Raw genomic sequence first — 17,289 nt, 5'->3', positions numbered from 1 at the left:
TTGGGATACATTAGTAGATATACACATGTGCGTGCTTGTATATATGGGTTTTGGAAAGGCTTTTTTAGAAATCAGTTTGACAAAGACACAAGTTGAAATAAATTGAAAAATGAAAAATCAGATTAATTGCTATTCCAATTATAGAATACATAATTTTCAATAATCTTTTTAGTTGCTCGTCCTTATTAAATGACCTTGGGCCTTGATGAATGTACAATAATATGAGAAATATGAGATTTTCTCCTTGTTGTATGTTCCTAATTAACATTGTTTTAGCTGAAATCCTTGTGTTTTTCCAATTTCATTGTATGTCACATTAACAATGGATAAATCTTCACAATTTTTAACATAATATTGACATTCTTAATATATTATCTAGAAGAGCATCCAGTTGGTTTAAATAAGATCTACTTCTCATGTAGTTACAGTACACTATAAAGCATTTCTTAAAAGTAAATTCCACTTAAATTTGCAAGTAAAGGTGTTCAGAATTTAGGTGCCACTATTATTTAAACCTACGGTTTCAAGAATGATCTAGTAAATAGCAGGGTGGTAAGGAAAAGAGAAAGATAAAAGGGGTCAGAGTGGTCATTGACACATTTGACATGAACTCCATTTCCCCTTTGAGCATATTTCTTGAAAATAATTCCTGAAAATATCTGGATTTTGAATTAAAAATAAATTTCACTATCTGATACAAGCAATATTTGTTTAATAAATAAAAACATGGACCATTTACCACCTATGTTACAAACTGAACTTGCAGAGTCATTGAGCAGGATGGAGGATGGAAAGGTTCATTTGGGCTTCTTTATTGATCAGCAATATTTAGGTTTTTATGTCTAAGATGGAAATAAAAACAGAATAAATATCATACATTTATGCTCAAGAGATTGACTATCCTGCTACATCCCTAGAGAGAATGACTGGCTTCCACTGTATCAGGTAATATTGATATTAAAACAGAGCATTAGCACACAATAGATAGGAACTCTAATCTGCTCTAGGGTGAATTCTAATTTATCTCGCCATCGGTTCACTTCCTTCCATGCTTTATGGTTGTGCTGCGCGGGCATACATGCGCACTTCCAAAACTTACAAAAAATCCTCTCCCAAAACCAAAAACAAGATAGCGGCACATGTATAGTGCCAGAAACTCGGCTTCTATGCGTGCACAGAAGGGAAAAAAAATCACAATTTTTTTTAAAATAAAGGGAAAACTTCAACAACACAATATAACTCCAAGTAAATCAAATTTCTGTGAAATCAAACTGTCTACTTAGGAAGCAACACTAATTGACAATCAATTTCACATGCTGTTGTGCACATTCAATTTTGTACAGACCAAAGTATTCAATGAGAATATTTCATTCATTCAAATCTAGGATGTGTTATTTGAGTGTTCCCTTTATTTTTTTGAGCAGTATATATACATATACATACATATATATGTATACACACACACACACATACACACCTACATACATACCTACATACCTACATATCAAAGAAAATTGTGATTTTTTGGGGGTAGGGTGAGATACATCTCCAAAAAAAGAGATGGCACTGTCCATGAACTGGCACTGACAGAACCAGCTTCATGATGTTACCAGTGGTTTGCTATCAGTTCTGTAGAACTGGTGCAAACTGGGAGGAACCCACCTCTCCTCCTGCTATTATTATTATTATTATTATTATTATTATTATTATTATTATTATCAATACAACACAGCAAATGAGATCACTATGCTGGATTTCATATTTCATCACCAGTCGGGTGCTTCCCAAGCACCTAGGACTGCATGATGTAACGGCGAATTATGTTTGCCGATCCCAGTAAAGTGGCCTTTTGCAATTGACAGATGGAGATTTTGTCAATTCCGATAGTTTTCAAATGTCCGCTGAGATCCTTTGGCACTGCGCCCAGCATGCCAAGTACCACTGGGACCACTTTCACTGGCTTATGCCAGAGTCATTGCAGCTCGATTTTTAGATCTTCGTATTTCACTAATTTCTCTAGCAGCTTCTCCTCAATTCTACTGTCTCCTGGGATTGCGATGTCGATGATCCATGCTTTCTTTTTCTCCACAATCAGGATGTCTGGTGGGTTATGCTTCAGAATTCAGTCAGCCTGAAATCGGAAGTCCCACAGTAGTTTTGCTTGCTCATTTTCAACCACTTTTTCGGGCTTATGATCCCACCAGTTCTTTGCCACTGGTAGATGGTAGATGGTAGTTCTGGCACAGGTTCCAGTGGATCACCTGTGCCACAGCATCGTGTCTTGCTTGTAGTGAGTCTGTGCAATCTTTTTGCAGCAGCTGAGTATGTGATCGATTGTTTCATCTGTTTCTTTACAGAGTCTGCACTTTGGATCGTCCGTTGATTTTTAAATTCTGACTTTGACAGCATTTGTGCTAATGGCTGTTCTTGTGCCGCCAGTATTAGTCCTTCTGTCTCCTTTTTGAGTGTTCCACTTGTAAGCCATGACCAGGTCCTTTCTTTATCCACTTTGCCTTCCGTCTTATATGTACTGCTCCTTAGTTTGCTTCACCTTGAGAAGCTTCCTATTGTTGACCTCCATCAACGCTGACTCTTTGCTCTCCTTCACATAGTCAGCTAATGCATGCTTCTCTTCTTCCACTGTCTGCTTCACTTGCAAAAGTCATTATTATTATTGTTGTTGTTGTTGTTGTTGGCATGAGTGACTGTGAGCAGTGAGTCCCGGTCCAGGTAGGGCCGCAACTGGTGCACCAGGCGAACCTGGGCAAACGTTCCCCTCGCCACAGCTGAAAGATGGTTCTCTAATGTTAGCTGTGGATCAAGGAGGACACCCAAGTTGCGGACCCTCTCTGAGGGGGTCAGTAACTCTCCCCCCCCCCAGGATAATGGACAGACAGATGGAATTGTCATTGGGAGGCAAAACCCAAAGCCACTATGTCTTCTCAGGGTTGAGCTTGAGTCTGTTGACACCCATCCAGACCCTAACAGCCTCCAGGCGCTGGCATATCACTTCCACTGCTTCATTTACTGGACATGGGGTGAAGATGTACAGCTGGGTATCATCAGAATGCTGATGATACCTCACCCCATGCCCCTGGATGATCTCACCTAGAAGTTTCATATAGAACTTAAATAGCAGGAGGGAGAGGACCGACCCCTGAGGCACCCCACAAGGGAGAGATCTAGAGGTCGACCTCTGACCCCCCACTAACACTGACTGTGACCGACCGGAGAGGTAGGAGGAGAATCACTGAAGGACAGTGCCTCCCACTCCCAACCCCTCCAGCCGGCGCAGAAGGATACCATGGTTGATGGTATCGAAAGCTGCTGAGAGGTCAAGAAGCACCAGGACAGAGGATAAACCCCTGTCCCGGGCCCACCAGAGATCATCCATCAACGTGACCAAACCAGTTTCCATGCTGTAGCCAGGCCTGAAACCCGATTGTTGAAGGCCTAGATAATTGGCTTCTTCCAAGGACTTCTGAAGCTGGAGTGCCACCACCTTCTCAATAACCTTCCCCATAAAGGGAAGGTTGGAGACTGGTTGATAGTTGTTGAGAATGGCTGGGTCCAGGAAAGGCTTCTTGAGGAGGGGGCGCACAAGTGCCTCCTTGTAGGGTGCCGGGAAGCACCCCCTCCCCAAAGAAGCGTTGACAATCTCCTGGACCCATCTCCATATCACCTCCCTGTTGGCCAAAACTAGCCAGGAGGGACACGGATCCAGCAAACAGGTGGTGGAACTCACAGCTCCAATGGCCTTGTCCACTTCATCAGGTGTCACCAGATCAAACTCTTCCCAGACAGATGGACAAGGACGGGCCCCAGTCACCTCGACTGACTCGTTGTCAGTCGACTCTGTTATCCAATCGGAGTCGAGGTCCGCCTGGATCCGAGCGATTTTATCAGCGAAAAATGTGTTAAAATCCTCGGCACTGCTCTGCAAGGGCTCCCCAACTCCCCCCTGTTTAAGAAGGGAGTGGGTCACCCTAAACAGAGTGGCTGGGAGAGATTCTGCTGATGCAATCAATGTGGCATGATACACGCATCTTGCCGCCTTGAGCGCCACTTTGTAAGTCTTAATATGAGTTCTTACAAGACAAAAGATGCAGTGGCAGAGGTTCTCGGCTTCCTCCACTGCCGCCACATCTTTTGCCTGGGCAAAGAATACTGGAGGCACCTGTGGCCACCCTGCACGTAGCTTGAAGGCAGCGCTTGTGGCTTCATTCTCCCCACCCTGAGAGAAGAGCGCCAGGTCCTAAATGGTGGGAAAAGCACTTTTGAAGTGCAGGCTGAAACGGGGGGCACAGGGGGGCGGGGGGCGGGGGGAAATGGGGCTTCCAGAGAGAGAATCAATCATACATGAGGCTTTGAAAGTGAAGCAGATGCTGCTTGTGTTCTCCCTGATGCCGAAGCAAAGGACAGAGGGAATTCAGGAGAGGTGGCCCCTGCCCGGCCACAGCCACTCACCTGAGCCACTTTTTGGTCTGCCAGGAAGGCTCCTTGGCCAGTGCCTGCTGGTTTCCCATGGGTAGGGAAGCAGCCAAGGGCTGCCGGACAGCCTCGGAGACAGCCGGCAAAGCACGGGAAAACTGCCGCTGCTGCTGCTGACCGCTGCCCAACTCCCCCCCATGCAGCATTCGATGTATAAGACACACCCAGTTTTTGATGCACTTTTTTGAAGTAAAAAGGTGGGTCTTATACACTGAAAAATACGGGTATCTCATTTTATCACCATAGACAGGTTGTCTGGGTTTGGCTGCGTATTATGTTGTTATTTATAGCTACGTGGAATGGGTAGGGGAATCCTGCCTATCTCCACCTCAGCCCTTCCTTTTCCCAGCTTAAATTGGTCAAGACTTTTAACTTATGAATTTCATTCATTAAAGCTTCCATATTGTTCTTGTACAAAATCTCAGCTGCCTTTTGCAGATCAGTAGGTTATTACGGTTCTGTCTATCTCAGTTATTTTCCAGTAATCCCCAAAAAGGACCCTGAAGCAAAAGTACTTTATACATTTGTCTATTTACAAAGAAACATGCTAGAAACAGCAATGAAATCATCAGTATGCAGGCCGACTGCCAGTTCAGATGTTATCAGCAAATCCACTATGCCTGCCAAAATGGGATCATAATTACTTCTCGGCTCTGACAGTTTTTACTCACAAGCTACATTCAAGACCAGGATTTCAGGATCCAATAGGATTAGGAGAGGATGTTATGCTGCTTGGCTTTGCTCTCCACATTAAAACGTTGAATCTCCATACCTTTTTACCCATAATTCTTCATTTATATACTGTCTAGGTGTGGTCAACTGTTGTCTAGAGATATAACTGTCTAGATTTTCTTTCATAGACTCACCTTCTAGAACTTTTCTCATAAAGGTGAGGTGCCTGCTTGTGACCTTCTGACTCTGGCATCTAATAGGGGCTCCTGATCCCCAATGTCCCTCTTCTCCTCTGAGTCAGACATTACCATCATTGGGGTTTCTACAGTCTCTGGTGGTTCTTCAAGTTTTGCAGGTTCCAATTCTCCCCCACTCTCACTCTCTGACTCTGTTGTCAAGAACACTGGCCTAGGGTACCACGATGGACCTGATTAATCCTCCTCAGAATCTGTGACTAACAATTACTTCAAATTTTTTTGTTTTTGTTTTTTGAGAGAGAGAGAGAAAGAAAGAAAGAAAGAAAGAAAGAAAGAAAGAAAGAAAGAGAGAGAAGACATACAATATACGTCTTAACTTAAATTCTAGGGAGAGGAAATAAGGTATCTCTCATAATATGAAATTGGCTGAGTTCAACATTGACCTCATCTCTATGTGATAGAAAAGTGACTTGGTTTTAATATACTATTTATAGCTGTTTTATTCTTTTATTCTTTATTTATCATTGAATAGAAAATATACTGTATATATTTCATATATTCAATGTTAGGTTGAATAAAATCAAATGGTGTAAAGCTTAGCAATTGAGTTTTTAAGGTTTATTGTTGATTAAATTGATATTAAAATTGCATTTGCTTATTATTTTTATTTATTTATTTATTTATTGAATTTATATGCTTAGGGAGATCCTTGCAATTTTTTAAATATACAGTCTAGTTCTGGTTTTTATTTTATTGGCTACATTGCCTGATTAATATGTATCAACTACATATTTATATATACATATCTTCTCTCCCTCCCTCCCTATGTACAGTATGTATGTATGTATGTAAAGTGTAAAACAATCTCCTAATTTTTTTTCTTATCTTTTCCTTTCAGTTTGCTCCCAGTTTTCAAGAGGAGTCTTTGCTATTTTTGGATTTTATGATAAGAAGTCTGTAAATACTATAACATCATTTTGTGGAACTCTTCATGTTTCCTTCATAACACCCAGTTTTCCAACCGATGGTACACACCCTTTTGTCATTCAGATGAGACCTGACCTCAAGGGAGCACTTCTGAGCTTAATTGAATATTATCAATGGAACAAATTTGCATATCTCTATGACAGTGACAGAGGTAAGAGATCTGCCCTTTATTAAAATTAATTTTATGCTAGCTCAAATCTGTTTGGATTACAGTATCAATCATAGCAGAAGGTAGCACTTTGTAATGTTTTCAGTCTTAAATATTTAAGGCAAAAGATTGAATCAGTGGTGTTTCCTTATATGTACAACCCGAATTGCTATTTCAATTTAGAATACTATATACCAGTGATGGTGAACCTTTTTTCCCTTGGGTGCCGAAAGACAGTGGGCATGCACTATTGCGTATGTGCAAGTGCCCACACCCATAATTCAGTGCCTGGGGAGGGAGAAAACAGCTTCCCCGTCCCCTGGAGGCCCTCTGGAGGTAGGAAATGGCATGTTTCCCAGCTTCTGGTGGGTCTAGTAGGCTAATGTTTCACCCTCCCCAGCTCCAAAGGCTTCCCTGGAGCCAGGGGAGGGGGAAAACGCCCTTCCCAACCCCTGGAGGCTCTCTGTAAGCCAAAAACACCCTCCCAGAGCCTCTGTGTGAGCCAGCACACACATGCACATTGGAGCTGAGCTAGGGCAACAGCTCACGTGCCAGCAGCTATGGCTGCGCATGCCACCTCTGGCACCTGTGCCATAGGTTCGCCATCACTGCTATATACTGTACAAGAAAAAGAATAATTCTACAAGTATGTACCTGCAAATCATTGCAAAGTTCCTCTGTGTAGGAATATATTGTAATGAAAAATCTATTTAGAAGACTATCACTAAAGAACAATGATTTTCACAGCATGAATTTGATTAAGGAAATAAGCAGTTTCTAGACAAGACTTCCTGTGGTCATCCTGGGGACTTAAGGATGATTGATTTTAAGAATTCTACCTATGTTCTAGTAATTATTTATGTGGATTTGTTGTAGCACAAGACTTCCTGCTGCCTTCCCTCCCTGCCTGCCTCCCTACCCAGACCTGGTTAATTGAGAATTAAAACAAGCAAGGCAACTTCACTCAATGAAGCTTGGGTATCAGGAAAAATGACTTTTTTTTATTAAACACATAATTGCTAGAAAAAAGATAACTGCTGGTGAAATTATATGTTTCAGATTGCCAAAATTAAGTAGGGTGGCCAAGTAAAAAACATATTTTCCACATAGTTAATTGAAAGAAAATGATGCAATCTTCATAAAAAAAACATCTTGGAATAACTTTATTTTAACATATGTGATAACATAACTTATTTGAGCAAAAGCTAAATATACAACTCAGTGGATCTGAGCCAACAACTATAGGTATATTAGGATGTACATAGATTTTATACTTGTAACAGGTATTAGTAATATTGACATATCTCAGTTAAGACTTTACTTAGGACAGAATTATAAAAAATATAATACATATAAATATTTATTATAGTAGCATCAATTTCAGGCTTTATCTTAATGTCCATAAAAGCTTTATGAATATTCTTTATATTTACAAGCATGGATGTAAGAGAATTAATCAATTTTACAATTATAAATATATAATTATATTATATATTTTTACTTTTTTTTCTATTGATTACAAAAAATATATACATTTGTGTGTCTCAGAACCGTTTCATTTAAATTTAAAAGAAAAAGATAACAAAATCTCTGAATATGCTCAATCCTATCTACCTAGGCCAGGAATATCAAACTCAAGATCGACAGGCCAGATTCAGCCCATGGAGTGCTTAGATCTGGCCTGCGGAATTGCCCTGGAAATAGTGTGGTGCCTCTGCTAGCAAAAACATTTTTTACTGGCAGAGGGTTGCAGGAGGCCTTCATAGCCAGAAATGGAGCTCAGGAACCTGTTTTTTTCTGGCAGAACGCTTGGGCCACCACAAGTGCCCCCAACACAAGTGACATAGAGCTGGCCAGAGTTGGCATAAGTACCCCCAACCTAAGTGACATAGAGCTGGCCATGCCCACTGTGGCCATGCCCCCCCAACATCAAACATAACCCTAATACAATCCTCAATGAAATGATACCCCTCACATAGGCTTTGTGCTTTTAAAAAAATATGAATTGAGATAATCTGAAGTAAAATGCTTATTTAATACGTAAAACTGTTTTTTGCTCAGGACCCAGGCTCCTTCAAATTTTGACTCTTTATACTTTTTTTTCCAATTTTCCCCCAATTTATTATTTGTTTGCATATGGCCCTAGATACAAAGAGGTTTTTCTGACACTAGATTAGAATTAAATAAAACTAAGTGAAATAGATACATTATTTTGCACTATTAACACCGTTTCTGAAGTTTGGAGTGAAAGCTGGTCTGGTAATAAATTTAATCAAGCACTATTATATGGAAAATATCATTATTAACTATACAGTAGAACTGCTTTTGATTGGAAGGACTCAGGTTTTTTCTCCCATGTCCTCCAGATGTGTTTGCATTATGTAATAGTTGAAATATTGGTTCTGTTATTTTCAGCTAGCATTAATTTTGGCCTGTTAACCTGGCATTCAGGGACTTTATTCTACCATATATGAAAGTTGAGAAAAAAATGTTACTCGGTTTTCAAACTGTGGGTTAAATTCAATAGGAGTTTAATATTTTTAAAATATTTTAAATGATCAATAGGAATATCAGGAATTATTTTTGAAGATAATTAAAAACTATGTTTTGAATCCATACACTCTATATATTGGTTTTCTGTCTTAAAAACAGAGACAGAGAAAAATTTGAAAATTTGTATCTTCCAGAGGGGTAAATGGCATGGTGCACTTCCAATGTTGCAAATAACATTTAACCAGAATTGCTCCATACAGTCCTTTTAATGAAAGCAATTTTCAAACTGTATTTTTATTAGAAATTTATATGTGCCAATTCTTTCCCATAAAATAGCAATTTGGCAAGACAGTAATCTGAAATATAATTATTAGTTCTTCATTTAGTATATTTTTATATAATTCCACTCATTCTGTCAACTGTCAACCGCTCTGTTCCTTGAAACATTATATTGCAGGTATTTATCTGAAAGGCCTTAATTGAGGAAAACATTTTTTAAAAATTTTAAATAGATAAAAAGATAGAAAAAATTAATCTAGTGTTTCCTGTCAGGTCTTTCAGATATACACAGTCTACAGTTCTTAGGCAATTAAACAAGCAAGTCCATTAACTAAGATACAGTACTGGGAATTTGGTTAATGATGCTAGATTAAGCACACATTATTGCTACTGTGCTCTGTATTATTTCTTTCTAAATTGATATTTTGGTTTACATGCTTTAAAAAAAGCATGGGATTAGGATACATGCATTTACTTATAATGTCTACTTCAGTGTTTTCTCTTTAAGCAGATAGCTTCTTTACAAAAGGTGCAATGAAATTTATATCACTTTTCATTTTCTTAATGTTATCTTTGGGAGTTACAATTCCCAGAGTGCTTCATTGACTCATGAAAATGTTTGGCAGCCATAATGCTCAGTATACACATTCCTGGCTAATGTAACCATTTAAAAAATGGGTGAAATGCCAAGAAAATTTATTTCTCATTTCCAGCCTGTAGAAAGAAAGAAATCATATTAAATGAGTTCTGAAGCAAGCCTGAAATCATATTTATTTGAATGAACATTGTAATGATTAAAACCTATTATAATACTTTTTACTACCGCAGTGCTCTCTTATTATTACTATTAATTATTCCTGAAAATATGACAACTGGCTCAGACTCTATTCCTGTACTTCACCCCACCATGTCACTAACCAATACAACAAAAGGAAGAAAGAAAACAGGTTGAAGGGAAAACAAAGTCCTTCTCAGAGCAAGGGAGAAGGACATGGTTGAAACAGATAAGTGTGAGTGCTAGCTGAAAAAAACCTGAGGTGAAATAGCATTGAAGTGTCTGGAAAAAAGTTCCATGAGTAGACATGTGGTTGAAGGTGTGGGAAAACCAGAGTTAGAATGAATCTAACTGATTCACTGATGTAATTGGTGTTGTTATTACTGAAAAACAAGTTCCTCACTTTACACAAACATACAGTGCATTGTCAGAAAGGTGAAAATGTGAAATTTGAAATCCTCAGAGTGGAAATTATGTTTTAATGATAAATAAAATTAGGCAGATTTCACAAATCCATAAAAAGGAATAAAGGACATCTTTGTGTGTGAGTGCGTGCGTGTGCATGTGCTTGATTATAATGCTATAAAATAAATAGTACAGTGATCCCTAATTTTTTGTGGGGGATGTGTTCCAAGACCACCCGTGAAAAATGAATCTCCGTGAAGTAGAGGAAATATATTTTTGTATGTATTTAATGCGTATTTGGACTTTTAAAACCCTCCCTGTATTGTTAACAACCCACCGTTGCTGACCACTGAGAGAGACCAGCTTCTCTCAGCTACCGCGCGGGTTGAAGGAAGCCGCCGCTGCAGTCCCCATACACACACACAAACTGTCCCTGCCCCGGCATTCTTTTCCCCTTGAAAAAACCCGTGAAGTAGTGAAAGATGAACCGCGAAGTAGTGAGGGATTACTGTATTATTATTTTTAAGATGTTAAAATCAATGTTATACAAATGTATGTATCTAATACAGTTTTAATGAAATAAGACATTGAAGAACATTATAAATTGCAAGAGGTGCAAGATGCAATAGTAAGAAAGAACTAACAGGAAATTAGATTTAAAAAGCTGGATAAATGGAGGAACTTTGTCAAAGAAAGATTTTGACTGAATAACCATCAGCACAAGATAAGAGTCAATAAGGTTTTCAAAGAAAATTCTTTATTGACAATATAAACAGAGATTTGGACATTCTGAATGGACAATATCCAAAATATCTATGTAATATCTGTATCTATATAAACAACATAGCAGAATTAAACATGAAGAAGTCATCTAGAATACTTCCAAGTGCAGATTATACATTGTTCCATGAATTATAGATATCATATATAAGTTAAACATAGATCTTTAAAAAGAATACAGTTGGTATATAATCAAATAGGACTCAGAGAAGGTAGTTATCAGGTAAGATTTGTCAATCACTACCATTTGTCAGTGTCAATGTAATCAATGTTAAGCACAAAAGTGCAAAGAAAGGTATCTCTAGAATACCAGCAAATAGGATAATATGCATGGGTGAGTTCTAAATGACCTTGCCGCCAGTTTGCTTCCTCCCGTGCTGTGTGGCTGTGTGCGCATTGTGTGCCACATGGCCATGCCATGGAGGTGGGCACTGCACATGCACTGCTAAAAACGTAGCTTCTATATATGCACAGAAGCAAACCCCAGCAAAAAATAAGAGAGAAAAAATCTGGAAAAAAGATGGCAACGCATGCATAGTGCCCAAAACTCGACTTCTGCGAATGTGCAGAAACAAAAACCAGCAAAAAAAAAAAAGGGAAAAAAACAAGACAAAAAAAGATGGCGATGTCGACAGACCGCACTGACAGAACCAGCTCTGTGACATCACCACTGGTTTACTACCAGTTCTATAGCATCGGTGTGAACCAGGAGAAACCTACCTCTCGTAATATTACAACATACATTAGGAGATAATTTAAAGATTTGCATATAGTATATTAGTATTTTATTCTCCAATTTCCAATCTAGTCCTACTATTTTTACGATATAGACATTTTAGAAAAAAAAAGTGATATAAAAAATAAATCAGCATAAAACTTGCTGGAAAAGTAGAGAGTACTAATCTGAAGATGGAATAAATGTTAATCTTAGAAAAAAATCATGAAATATATTTTATTTTATAATAACAAATATTAAATATTATAATAACAAATATTATAATAACAAATATTAAATATTATAAAATAAAGTAAATTATATAAAATAAAATATATTTTAAAATAAAATTTATTTTATAACAAAAATCAAAACAATTCAGCAAAGACAGGAGAGCTTGGTAAGCTATCCTACATAGAATCACCAAAAGATAAACCTGATTCAGTGACACCTAAGTTGTTATTTTCAGAGTACTGCAAGATGTTCTTAATCAACTCTCCAAACAACAAATAACAGCAATAAATGCTTATTTATTTATTGCATTTACCTCAAAGTAGTTTATATAATATGATACATATATTTGACCTGCAAAATAAAAGAGCAAGACAAGCAGATGGAATGTATGATTAAGATTATTAACTATTTTGTGTTTATATATATTTCATATTGCTTTCACTTTTCATGAGTGGAAAACTTTTAAATAGGGTTAAAAATGCTAACATTTTAAAGTGTCCACAGTAGGCAGCTGACAACCAAAACTGTTCTTTAATTGCCATATGATCATCATAGGATTCTTAAATTTGCAATCTGGCCACTGCAAGTTGCTCTAATAGACATTTTCAGCCATTTTTCAAGGATAGTTCTCCTTCAAAAGAGATCATAATCAGGGACAAATAAGTGTTGACTAATCTGACCAGCTGAAAAAAAAGATGATTATTAATTGTTGCAAAGCAAAGTCATTATTCACTACAGCTGCTGCTGGAAATCCTGCAGCAGCTGGAGACAAAGAATCCACTTAATGGCAAAACTGCTCTTTCTCGGGCACTAAAATCTCATTTAAAGCAAACTTCTGTGAGTCCCATTTTCAATTTATTACTAGCAATTCTGTCTTGTTGGGATTTAATTTCAGTCTGTTCTCATAATCCCGCTCAATATTTAATCCAATAGTATTCAAAGGTGCTGACTGCTTCTTAGGGTGTGGAGAGTAAAGCTGGGTGTAATATACATATTTTTATTTCAAAGTTCTGAATAACATCTTCCATTCATTTTATGTAGATACTAAGCAGCATAGGGTATAATGTAGAACTATGTATTTGTCCTTAGAACAACTGTTGAATAGTAGGGCTCATTCCATACTCACACAATCTATTCTGAATGTTCCATTTTTCCAGTACTTTTGCCATACAGCTAGTCCTTGACTTATGACCACAATTGAGCCCACGGTTTCTGTTGTTACATGTGTTAAGTGAGTTTTGCCTTGTTTTATGACCTTTCTTGACTCAGTTGTTAAGTGAATCATTGCTGTTGATAAGTTAGTAATCCAATTGTTAAATGAATCTGGCCTCTCCATTGACTTTGCTTGTCAGAAGATTGTGTTGAGTATCCAAGAGAAAAGTCCCATGTTTGCTTTGATGGACATGAGATTCTGAGCCACTTCTGGTCAGAACAAGAAATCTATAGTAGACGGCTGCTATACCAGAGATCACCTTGACTACCTCACAAACAGAGATGTTTTGGGCAGTATTACACCATACCATCCAACAATATAAAGTTACCAACGTGTAATAATATTAAATAATATTAGAAAGGCAATTTAAACAACTTCATGGATTCATTCATCCATTTATTTGTTTATTCATTCATTCGTTCATTCAATTTGTATAGATCTTGTCTGGAAGGGTCAGATTGAAATACACAAGTGGTATTTGTAGAAGTTCTCTTCCCCCTCCCCAACCCCTTGATCTAGTGTGCCACTTTGGCTTGGATTACTCTGCCTCTCAATTTCCTCAGTACTCTGTTCTTTCTTTCTCATACTTTTTGAGACTCCTTGTCTTTCGTAAATTACTCAAGACCCACCTATATCACTAGGCATGGGGGAACTGAGACACCTCCCCCAGGCTTTTATATTTTATGTTTGGTATGTATGTGTTGTTTGGTTTTAAATGATGAGGTTTTATATGTTTTTTCTCTTTTAATATTAGATTTGTTCCACTGTAACATTGTTTTTATTATTGTTGTGAGCCACCCCGAGTCTTTGGAGAGGGGCGGCATACAAATATTATTAATATTATTATTATTATTATTATTATTATTATTATTATTATTATTGAAAGAGGCAGCCTCAGACATGATAGGATCTTCAACTATGCATCCATGATGACTGATTGTCTGGTTTCCAGAAATTCCCTAGCATTTTTGCTTTCCCTAACCTGGTCTAGGATGCTTATACTTTTCCCAGTTTGTAATTTTCATTGTGTCTTCTGACTGCTAGTTGGCATTCATTAATGCTCTCCAAAGTATCCTTTTCATCGATTGTATTGCTTGTGTTGTAGCAGGTTCAGTGTGTTACCTAGGTTGACTGCATTAATGATAATGTCACCTAGCCTTGTAACGAAATGTTTGCAAGTGAACAGCCAAGCTTGAAGAGCACCAAAGCCTCCCTACTAATCATTATATAATATTTTCTTTGATTTTTCAACAAGAATGTTGAGAGGTGAAAAAGATAGTTACTGTAAGTCGCTGGAGAATTAGTCTTTTTTGTATATATTAATTCCATTCTTTTAATGATAATTTATAAATGTTTTGTTAAAGTTGTAGGATCTACTAACATCCATGTTTATTGCTTTATTTAGGCTAAGAAAAATCAACTAGCATGCTCATACATTTTATTTTAAACAAGTAGTGCAAAAAAATATATATGAGGCTTTATGATTCCATGTAGTCCATGTAGGACTACATGGACTCATCTGAAGTAAAGAAAAAGTGGAGAAATGATGCTATCAGGAAGGATTTTGGAATATGGTTGTTATAATAATTGGCAGATAATGACTTTCTAATCAGGGTATTATTCATTTGCAATTCTCATTTCAAAATACCCTGCCTCAGTTGCAGATTGTGATTTTGCAAATAGTCTAGTACTTGAAGACATTGTTCCAGTTACATTAACCGACTCAATTACATTCACCTCATAAAACTGCAGCAGTTCAAAATACATTAGCAAAGTTTTCTGTATTCTGAAGTAACCAGTTCAGTGCTGGGTTACTACCAGTTCATACCAGTTTGGGGAACTGTGGCAGCAGCATCAAAAATGGTCTACGCATGTGCAGATGTTACTGTGCATGTGCAGAAGTGATGCATACCCACACTCTCCCATTCCTGAACTGGTAGCAAAGGTAAGTGGAACCCACTACTGAACCAGTTGTGTAATGCATAGTGTCAAGTAATCCTCTAACTATTAGAATAAGATGTAGAGTGACAATATAAAGAAGCTAGTACAAATTTTTTATTTGTTTATTAATCAATTTTCTAAAGCTTCCCTTCTAATAAAAAGAGTTCTGAGCAACTCTAGAATATACAGCATTCTAGAGAAAATCTAAATCAATCTGTTACTTTTAAGTAATTATTTAGATGGCTGTTGAAAACAACATAGCAACCATCTTAAATTGAGTTAGGTAATTCAGCAGTTTGGCTTTCTATTGATTACTCATAGCCAAATCTGGCCCTAGGTTCGATTTATCTTCCAAGTAAGCAACCAAATTGGAAGATCATTTAAAAACAGTGGAAAAGTGGGATTTCCCTATGGAAAGGAGAACCCTGAGATCCATCTTACATTCCTTTTTATAGTTAACACCACAAAGAAAAATGAAAGAGGAAAGTTGGTTGATCAAGATAAGAGTAACCCTTTCTTGCACAGTAAATCAACTACAAAGCTTGTTTGAAACCAGATGCCTGTTGACATTGAGAAACATTTCCTCATCAGCAGATAGTCTCCAGACATCTTTCATAAATTATCTTTTCAGTTTTGGAATGTTAAAAGATGTCTAATCAACCCATATAACCATAGGGTACAAGTTTTCCTACATTTCAGACTGTAATGAGCCTGAGCCACATTTTAAAAGAGAAAATAAGTCAAATTAAAATACAAAGTAAGTATGTTCAGTTAACAAGTTTTTATTTATTTATTTATTTATTTTGTCCAATACACAATAATAGACAATGAAGTTTATAGAGGATATAGTAGAGAAGATATAGGAGATATAGGAGAGACTATAGGACAGGGGACGGAAGGCACTCTAGTGTGCTTATGTACACCCCTTACTGACCTCTTAGGAATCTGGAGAGGTCAACCATGGATAGTCTAAGGGTAAAATGTTGGGGGTTAGGGGATGATACTAGAGAGTCCGGTAATGAGTTCCACGCTTTTATAACCCGATTACTAAAGTCGTATTTTTTACAGTCAAGTTAACAATGGTTAATATTAAGCTTGAATCTGTTGTGTGCTCTTGAGTTGTTGTAGTTGAAGCTGAAGTAGTCTTTGACAGGCAGGGCGTTGCAGCATATGATCTTGTGGACAATATTTAGATCATGTTTAAGGCATCGTAGTTCTAAGCTTTCAAGACCCAGGATTGTAAGTCTAGTTTTGTAAGGTACAGTGATCCCCCGCTCGTTGCGAGGGTTCCGTTCCAGGACCCCCCGCAACGAGCGGGTTTTCGCGAAGTAGCGCTGCGGAAGTAAAAACACCATCTGCGCATGTGCAGATGGTGTTTTTACTCCCACAGCGCTAGCGAGGAGCCGAAGATTGGGGGCGGCGCGGCTGTTTGCCGCCGGCATGGAGGGCTTCCTAGCAGCCCCCCAAACCCGGGTTGGGGGTCCGGGGGGCGCTGGCTCTCGGCGCTTTCGAGCTGAGTCCGGGAGCGAATTCGCTCCCGGACTCAGCTCGAAAGCGCCGAGAACGAACGGTGTGGACAAGCCGTTCCTTGCCGCTTGCTATCGGCGCTTTCGAGCTGAGTCCGGGAGCGAATTCGCTCCCGGACTCAGCTCGAAAGCGGCGAGAATGAACGGCGTGGGCGGGCGAAGGGCGGGCGGCAGCGAGGAGTTTGCGTGGGCGGTGGGGAAACTCCTCGCTGACGCCAGCAAGAGGGGGAAGACTCAGGGAAGCCGCCCAGCAGCTGATCTCCCGGTTGCCATCTACGCATGCGTGCCCACGGGCACGCATGCGTAGATGGTATTTTGACTTCCGGGTTGAAAAATAGCGAAGTACCCTGTTCGCAATGGTTGGGGACGCAATAAACGGGGGATCACTGTATTCAGTTTTGGGTAGAGGAGTGAAGGGCTCTTCTGGTGAAGT

General features: G+C 38.4%; 1 protein-coding gene across 5 annotated transcripts in view; it reads left to right on the top strand.

The window, feature by feature from the left end:
• The window catches only part of GRIA2 (glutamate ionotropic receptor AMPA type subunit 2), a 102,497-nt gene that overhangs the window by 39,090 nt on the left and 46,118 nt on the right, over positions 1 to 17,289 (top strand). For all 5 annotated transcript variants that reach the window (XM_070756585.1, XM_070756588.1, XM_070756589.1 and 2 more), the window contains one exon: positions 6,259 to 6,498. In XM_070756585.1, coding sequence (XP_070612686.1) covers positions 6,259 to 6,498 — 240 coding nt within the window. The remainder of the gene's footprint in view (positions 1 to 6,258; positions 6,499 to 17,289) is intronic.

Source organism: Erythrolamprus reginae, chromosome 7 (genome assembly GCF_031021105.1).
Source record: "Erythrolamprus reginae isolate rEryReg1 chromosome 7, rEryReg1.hap1, whole genome shotgun sequence".
In the NCBI taxonomy this organism is placed as follows: domain Eukaryota; kingdom Metazoa; phylum Chordata; class Lepidosauria; order Squamata; family Dipsadidae; genus Erythrolamprus; species Erythrolamprus reginae.
Note: the sequence above shows the minus strand (reverse complement) of the source record. Positions and strands in the feature narration are given on the sequence as shown.